This window comes from Nanorana parkeri, unplaced genomic scaffold (assembly GCF_000935625.1).
Source record: "Nanorana parkeri isolate BGI_ZX_2015 unplaced genomic scaffold, ASM93562v1 scaffold365, whole genome shotgun sequence".
Lineage (NCBI taxonomy): Eukaryota > Metazoa > Chordata > Amphibia > Anura > Dicroglossidae > Nanorana > Nanorana parkeri.
Window position 1 is genome coordinate 1,023,739 of NW_017306633.1, and position 9,241 is coordinate 1,032,979.

At 42.7% G+C, this 9,241-nt stretch overlaps 1 protein-coding gene across 1 annotated transcript in view; it reads left to right on the plus strand.

Annotated features, from left to right (window-relative positions):
• Positions 1-3,839, plus strand: part of FIGLA (folliculogenesis specific bHLH transcription factor) — a 10,818-nt gene extending 6,979 nt beyond the window's left edge. The window contains exons 5-6 of the mRNA XM_018558874.1: positions 886-1,113; positions 3,753-3,839. Of these exons, the coding sequence (XP_018414376.1) occupies positions 886-1,113; positions 3,753-3,839 (315 nt within the window). The remainder of the gene's footprint in view (positions 1-885; positions 1,114-3,752) is intronic.
• The last annotated feature ends 5,402 nt before the right edge of the window (positions 3,840-9,241 follow it).

A 9,241-nucleotide genomic window follows, 5' to 3' on the forward strand; every position in this document is an offset into this window, starting at 1 on the left:
TTTGTGCAAATTTTTAGTCTCCTGGTTTAAATAAATATTGAATGTGTTGGTAAGTTATGCACGATCCCCACCAGTTTCTGGGAGGTGACTACAGGCCAGTGTAGAGTACTATAAAGCAAGTTTGTCAGGCTGTTGCCTCTGGCCTGAGGCTGTCAGCGCACAATTCAAACCAGACAAGCAAAAGGTGCTAGTAAAAATATTTATTAAGAACAGTGTCCACAGGAGCAAGCAGAGTCCTAAACCGGAACAACCCAGAGTCAGGAGCCGGAGTGGGTAGTCGTCCAAGCCAGGTCAGGAACACAGAGATCAGTGTCGTCAGGAACAAGCCAGGAGCAGGAGCCAGAGGAGAACGTCAGCCAGGATCGGGTCATACACAGAATCAGGATACTCAGAGCAGCAGGAATGCACTAGCAGGAAGACCACGCAAGGTCAGACTGGACTGAGTGGTTTATATATAGTGAGGGGGGTGACTCATCACTCAGAGACAGGAAACTCCCATCTGACTCACTCAAATGATGCTCTACTGTCTGGCCATAAGAGGGAACCTGGGAGTAGTGAGCAACGTTCCAGAGTCGCTTAGGCAAAGAAGGAAACAGAGGTGAGTAAAATGGCAGCCAAGCCAGAATGCTGCAAACCAGTAAAGTTAGGGTGGAACCCTGACAGAGGCTTACTTAGACCTTAAGACCGACCCTAGCTGCCAGAAGCAGTAGGCAGCTTTATTGGAGTTTCCTGGTGTTACTGTTGGCAACCAACAGAATTTTCATTTTCTTAATGTTAGTTTCTAATGGTACCAGAGGGCATGTAGTATGGATTCATGTGTAACAATGAAGGTCGGGTAAAAATTAGACCAGTTGTCTTGACTTCATTTTCTAATATCCCTTTTAGAAAATAGAAGACCTTCCTGATCTAGAATCCCCGGAAAGATACCTGGGCCCAGGTCCAATGAGGTGTGATCTTATGGGCCCTACTGACTACCATAATAAGCCATTTAGAGATCTTCAAGGCGGAGTACCGTTTATGGTCAAGACTGAAGACCCAATGGGCATGTGGAGAGCAGCGGGCATGTTCCCTGGATATCTGGGTTTCTTACAGATTCACAAGAGTGGCAGATTGGTATGTATTAAACTGAGGTAGGGTACTGTTGCCTAAGGTGTTTTGTTTTTCAAAGTATTACTATTTCTCTCTGATGCAACAGCCATGCATAGATTTATAAAGCACCAATATACCTATTTACTAATACTCTGTAGGGTCAGTTTGGCCTTACTGGTAACACTTAATGAATATTAACTGTAGTTTTCAGATACAAAATGGTAATTGTAATAACCTACAATATCATGTAGGGGCCCATTAATAAGGTATTTATAGGTAGCTGCTGATCGTTTAAAGTGGCCTTGGTGTGAAAATAGAAGAGATTTTAGATATCCCATTTCTTTTACTACACAATTGCACCTTTCTTGGCTGTATTTATTTATGGAGGTGTGGTAAGGACGAGCTTTGTTCATTCATGAGCCGGACAGAGCTTGTGCTGTAACCACCACAGCTGTAACATTTAAAGGTCGGTTTTGGTGCATTCTTTGGCATATAGGGGCAAAAATTAGTTTTGCATTTTTAACTATTCTCCCAGTGGCTGTTAAAATGTCCAGGCATTATCCAAACCCCTCTTGACCATGTCCCCGCATTTTTTTTTTCTTTACACTGTTCCTGAAGTGAAAAAAAGGCATTTATTGTGTACTGTGATGTCACTAGGCTTCCAAAATGGGAGGTCATTTCCAATTGATGTGGGCACTTTCCCAGAACTACGTCTCCCACGAGCCTTTTTCCTACACGGTGTCTAGGAAGGCTTGTGGGAAACAAGGCAGCAGCACACATCTGTAGTAGGACAGAGGTGGTGATCGTATGAGTTATGTAGTCCAGCTTGCAGTTGAGACACAGCTGGTTGGTGTTGCCAGCCCTTACAGGAAGTTGGCATTTATGGCAGATCAATCGATATTTTTCTTTACTTCCAGCGCTTTTAAAGGCATAAAACTTGTGGAAATGTACATGTATTGAAGACTTATTGTTGTGTAGAGAAAAAAAAACAACAAAAACTTGCATAGCTTTGTAAAATGTTTTCTGCTCTTTATTTAAAAAGCAACATCAGATGTCCAACTAAAATTGAGGATAACTTTCTAGGCAAAAGAGAATGAAGACCGATGAGGACAAATGAGAAGATCAATAAAACCATTACATTGCTGAAAGCTGTTATGCATTTATCATGGAAAACTGAAATCTAGAGTTGCACTTTATTATAGTTCTGCATTGCCACCAAACTATTGCGACAGTTGCAGATGTTTTTATGTTAATATAATAACAATATTTTTTTGATCCCTCGTTACCAGGCATTTCAGGGTGGCCATTAAGTCTACTGCTGGTGAGTTGTGACAGCATTGGCTAGCCTTTTGACATCGGTAAAAATAGAGAACCAAAAAGAGAAAAATAATGAAATCAAATGTGTGTGTGTTTTAAATACACACATATACATTATATATATATATATATAGCCTCTGTACTTTAACACAAACTACAGATCAGGAGTGGATATCAAAAGATCTATCCACTGATCAGTACAGAGCCAGTATTCATCTCTACCTGATCACTCCTCACATGCACGCTCTCCAGACACAGTACAGCCCTCTGCTGGTTGATCTAATCTGACTAAAGGTGCCCATACACTGCTCGATTCTCGTACGAGAATGCAGGAAATCCCGCGATCGTACGAGATCAGAGCAGTGTTAACGAAGACGTGCAACCATTTCTACTGTACGGTCGCACGTCTTTTGTCTAAGGAGCACGCTAGAAAACCAGCCGAAAATCGTACAATTTTCGGCTGGTTTGAATGGTGCTCGGGAGACAAATGCCGAACGGTTCAGCATTGCGGTCATCGGAAACCCGAGGGGCGGGCTTGCGATGATCGAGAGTACGATCTGCCTGTCCAAGATGGGCAGATCGTACGTTTTTTAAATTACTTTACAACCATTGCAAGACTAAGGTCTTGCGATGGTTGTAAAGTGTATGGCCACCTTTACACTGGGTTAGGCTGGGTTCACACCTGGGCGTTCTTAATATGCGCCCAGGTGGGAACCATGCCCATAGCAATTAATAGGATTTCACTTCTTGAGCGTTTTTCAGCGCTTCGATCAGCGCTGAAAAACACCCAGGTGTGAACCCAGCCTTATAGGGGGTGTTGGAGCCAATTCTCATGCACAGCAAGCTATGTTTCCTGAACTGGATCGTAAGAGCTACACCTATACTAAAGGGAAAGTATAGCATGACTACAGCATGAGTAGTTTCAGGCTATTGCAAAACCTACCTATTTTTCAAGTGACGTTCACATTTGATCTTCCATATTTTTATTACATTAAAAAATAACTCCAGGCTATCTAAGAATTAACCCTTGCAGTGGGGCTACCCCCACACCTGCAAGGGTTAACTGCTTGCTTTGGTCTAGGGCATAGAATATTGGTGCGTCGCTCTAAGAGCCAGAGAAAAAAAAAACCACAGCAATAATGATCAGACATGGCAACCCTGGGCAGAAAGCATTCCATGCATGAGGTTTTGTAAATCCATATTGTGTGCCTACTAGTAATAATAATTTAGTAATAAATGATCCATCAGTCATTATTATATAGGCTTCACAATCCAAATCAAGTTCTCCAACCTCCACCAGTGCGTCTGCACGGTCACGGTCAAGAGATTACATGTTTTGCCATCAGGTGGGCGCGCTTTTGGGTGACCGCACAGGCGCACTGACGGGGGTTGGAGAACTTGATGGGGATTGTGAAGCCGCGCAGGCGCAATGACGAGAGCACGATAACTCGATGAGGATACTCACACTGGCACCGCTGGCGCATGCACACTAGCACCATCTGGTCTATTACTGGCGAGTTACCGGATGTAATAATTGCAAAGAACTTGCGCTAATGGAAATACTAAGAATAATAAAATATGGATAAAAGTTTAGATTGGATAAAACTGGATAAACATAAATATATATAAATAGATTGGTCTAAAAAGGATAGGGGAAGCCGCTGAACAAAAAGGCACTCAGCCCCTATTAGGATGTGGTATTTTAAAACGTACAGCGCTAACCGTCCTTCAGAGGTGCATATAAGAACTCTGACGTTCAGGTCAGGTTTTAACAAATACTAGTTAATAATTAATAATTAATAAAACATTCAGTGAAGGGGTGTGTCTCAAAATATTCAATGTGAATCAGTTGTGTGATAATACATCAAAAACAGACAATGTATACCTCAAAACAGACAATATGTAGCTTATCTAATAAAATTGTAATAAACTGTGAATATATGTAACAAGTGTAGGTGATTCTTGTTAATAAATAGTGAATATTCGGTGCAATAATGTGTCCAACGAAACTCCAAAAAAACGAAACAAATGAAAAAGATGAAGAAAAAAATTGAAGACAAAAATAAAAAGCAAAGTGTAGAAAAAATGTGGAAAAAATGCAGCACATTATTGCACCGAATTTTCACTTTTTAAGTGTCTTACATTTATGGATTTTTAAAGACTTTTTAAATTTTTAAAAAAACTACAAAAGATTTGGACTACTCACACATACATTGAAAAAAGTTTTATTTTTATTTCATTCTATTCAATTGGTACACATTGTTTGTCCATTCACTATTTATTAACAAGAATCACCTACACTTGTTACATATATTCACAGTTTATTACAATTTTATTAGATAAGTTACATATTGTCTGTTTTGAGGTATACATTGTCTGTTTTTGAGTTACCGGATGTGATGTCACCAGTCGGAGATTTCGACAGAACGCCGGCAGTTTCAGTTTTATCCTCCCATCACAAGATGGAGGAAAAAACTGTACAGACACAGATGACACAGTGGTGACGTCTATTCCGTACTGCTGTGATCAGGAGAGGAGGTGTGCACGGAACCTGTCCTGATCAGCCCGTGTGAAAGGGGCCTCAGACTTTATACAAGTATCATACAAGATAAATAACATCTTGCAAAGTATTCAACCAGCCTGATCTAGCCCCTTGTCTGTGTTTGTTGGTGTGGCTACCCTTTGACGTAACAGACCGGAATAAAAGCCATTAAACATTTGGACACAAGTACAAGAACTAACATCGGTTGTTAAAATGTGGTGGTCAGATGGTGAACAGAAATTACCCATTTACTGAAGGAACAAGAATATATGGGAAACTTCTCCGGTAGTAGTAGACTGTTTGGTGGTGGTGGCCCAGCTGTTGTGAACTACAAATCTCACGAGGCATAGGGAGTCGTGGCTGTGAAAATCCAGCAGAGACAGATGCCTCATGGAATTTGTAGTTTCACCACAGCTGTAGGGCCAGACTTTGCCCACCCCTGCCCTAGACCAAAATGAGCAATTAACCCTTGCAGTGCATGGGCTAGCCCTACTGCAAGGGTTTTTCAATTGCCTGAAGTTCTTTTTTAGTAATTTGTAAAGTATCCACTAGAGGGAGCCAACGCTCAATTTGCAATCACTCAGTTATAAAGAAAAGATCTGGACTACATAGTGAGTGTCCATGTGTTCTGTGACCGAGCCAACTTGTAGAAATGTATTGTAAAGGTGCCCATACACCTGCTGATTATCGTACAATAATCGTGGGTGATCGTGCGATAATCGGCAGGTATATGGGCAGCCTGCGACCGCATCTACTGTACGGTCGCACGACTTTAGTCTTCCTAGCGTGCTCGGAAGACTAATGCCGCACGTGCCAGTGTGCGCAAGCACACACTGCCCGCTCAGCATTGCAATCATCGGCAAACCCTCCCCTCAGCGGGGAGGGCTTGCAATGATTGCAAGTACGATCTGCCTGTCCAAGATGGACAGGTCATAATTTTAATGACCTTACAACCATCGCACAACGAAAGTGGTGCGACGGATGTAAGGTGTATCGCCAGCTTCAGAAGCAGTAAAGCCGTAAGTATTGTGTAACGGTGCAAAGCAGGAAGCTGGGCCTGTATATGTACAGTAAAAGTATGGTTGTCCCTATGTTCATATAGGCATGCATCTATACATAAAAACACGTGTTTGTTTTTTATTAAAAATGATGAACAGACCCTTCAGAATTAATGTTCTTTCTTGGTTACTAATTGTTTCTTTCTTTTTTAGGTTCCCATAAAGAAGAATCTAAGATTAAAAAAAACATTTTTTTTGTTGTACACAATGCACTTGTTTAATAATAATATTTACATAGTTAAATAAACACATGTTGGTTTCCAGGCAAGAACCTTTCTTGTGCAGTTTGCTTTTGTCCATTACTAGGCATGGCTGCACTAAGCAGTTTAATGTTGGGAGTTTTATTTTATTACTTGAAAAACTGGGATTTCTATGTAGTTTGTTTGTTATATAATTGTTAGTATCTTCCATAAAAGTTCTCGTGGGCCTATTATATTTGTAAAAGCAGAAGCTGCTGATCTAATAGGGTAGCATTGCACTTAAAATGGTATTAAACACTAGACCTGTGCGATTTCGTTCCGAGCCAAAATTTCTGAGATTTGATGTATCCGAATTAAAGAGATGACAAATGCAAAAGAATCCGAATTTCCGATTCCAAAAATTTGTTTGCGGTAGTGTGTACGAAATTTCATTTGGAAGCAATTTCGTTGCAGCAAAGTGACATTAGAGCAGTGGTTCTCAACCTTTCTGGTGATCAAGCACTCGCCTCCCCTCATTCCTGCCTGCTCCCCTCTCTCTAATCCTCTCGGGTCGCTGCTGCTGCAGCGCCATCTAGGAGAACTGACACTGCTGCGCTAGGGTGAGGCTGAGGAGCCTCTTACCTAGAGTAGCACAGGGCAGGTGGGGACCCCCTTAACTGTGTGTTGCGACCCACAGGTTGAGAACCACTGCATTAGAGGAAGAATTTTATTTTTATTTTTTTTTAGTCTGTAGAAGAGGGGAAAAAAAGCGTGAGGTTCCCCCCAAATTCATACCAGCCCCGATAGGTCTAGTAGGAATGTTAGTGAGGGACCCCCCAACCCAAGTTAAAACAAAAAAAAGTGCGTTGGGTTCCCTCCACAAAAACACACCAGGCCCTTTAGGTGTGGTAGGAAGGTAGGAATTCTAAGCCCCCTGTTGGGGGGGGGGGAGAGAATTGGGGTCCCCCCTAACATTCCTACCAGACCCTTGATCCGAGCACAGGCCCGGCAGGGCAAGAAAGGGGGGGGGGGGACGATCGAGCGATTTCACCCCCTCCCTGCACCATACCAGACCATGTGCCCTCGGCATTGGGAGGGTGGCCGATGCCGATGGGGACAAGGGCCTCTGCCCCACAACCCTGACTTGGTGGTTATGGGGGTCTGCAGACAAGGGGGCTTATTTGCATCGGGGTACCTTTTTAAGGGGGCACCCAGAGGCACCCCATGTGAATGAGCGAGGGGTACCCATTAACTAAAGGGTTAAAATTCAAAATTAATAAACAAACAACACTTTTAAAGAAAGTCCTTTTTTTAAATGAAAAAAAAAGTAAATTTTTGACTATTCCTTTAATTAAAAAATGGCTCCAGCGTCAATCACCATGCCCGATGGTAAACAGATAGGAAGAGTGAGCCGTGACGTTACGGGGCTCGCTCCGCCCATTTCACATTCTCGGCTGTCAAATAACACATGGCATTCGGGAACTCCCCAATACTATTCATATGACACCTCGGCTCACAGACCCGATTGGCATTCGGGAGCTCCCGCATGCTATGTGGTATTTGATAGGAGATGTCATTTTGCGTCGAGTTTTCGTCGGTTTGGATGTCGTCGTGCGGCAGGACTTTTTTTATTTCGGCAGGTGTTGTGTATCATGATTGACGCCTCAAACGTTCGCCATTTTCACGGCACCACATTATCCCCTAACTCAGGCATGCACTGGTTAGGCCTATACTCCCTGAGTAAAACAGTCCTGTTGGTCAGTTTTACACTGGTGTAGTCTTTGTAATATCTTTTTTTTTTTTTTTAAGACCTAATTTGTACTCTTTGGGGGGAATTAATAAAAAGTGTCTGAGACAAACGTTGTCTACACTGGAGCACAATCTATTCACTTTTAAAATTTTCATTTTCTAAGCTGTGTAGAAAAAAATGATCGGCGCTAATTGGTTGTTATAAGCCAGTGGTTCTCAACCCGTGTTACCGCAAGACCCTCATTTATCCTTGGTCATTAAGCCGCGACCCAAGTCACACCGCGCTGTAATGCATGCCATGCGTTCCGGTGCGTGTGATTGAACTGTGGATGGGAGGTGCTTTTTGGGTTTGGGATGCCATTCAAATCAATGGAAAGGCAACTTGCCTTCTGCACCAGGTGTGTTTGCGTTGTACAGTGCAATAATCACATGGGACTGTGTGATTTAACACACTGTCCTAGGGTGAATGGATCCTCAAAAACAATCAAGACGCGCACAACCACACACACAATCTCTCACACTCCCAAAAATTTTTAATTTTTCCACCCTTTGTCCCTAGTCATTTTGGGTCTAGTCTCTCTAGTGACGTTGCTGTCCACTTTTAGGGCCCATTCACACTGAGCGATTTATCGCGCGGTAATCTGCACGATATCGCGGATATTTATTGCGCGATATCGCTCTCCAATGCATGTCAATGGGGTTCTGTCCGTCGCTGTCGCGGGTCGTGCGTCGCTACAGCAGGACCCTTTTTGGAGCGGATTTTGCCGCGATTCTAGGTTGCTCAATGCAACCATTTGCAGGACAAACTCGCAAAATGCAAATCGCGCGACAAACACATCGCTCAGCGTGAATTGGGCCTTACACTGTTGTGTTGGCTGCAGTCTCCTAATTCTTGTAATTAAACGCCCGCCTTCCTACAATTCCACGCAGGAAAATTTCTTGTTAATTAAAATGGTCCTGCTGCTGGGCAATATTAAACTGCTGTGTGGGCTGCAGCCTTTTAATTCTTCATGAGGGTTTGAGAGATTGGCCAGGTGCAGGAAAATTATTTTACATCAGTGAGAACAGGGCCATCCTTGCCGACCTGCTGGCCAGTTTCTATCTGCGGTCAAAGCGGGCCGTTCTAAATTGCAGCAGTCTCCATTGCAGTGAGATTTTACATTGTTCCTGGACCCCTCTAGAGATGCATAGCAATAGTGCAAAAAATATATCAAGTTGGCTAATGTTTAAGAAAGTGATCGTACACCTTTTATTAAAAAAAAAAAAACAGCATGGGGGTCCTCCTCACATTTCACCCTGACCCTTAT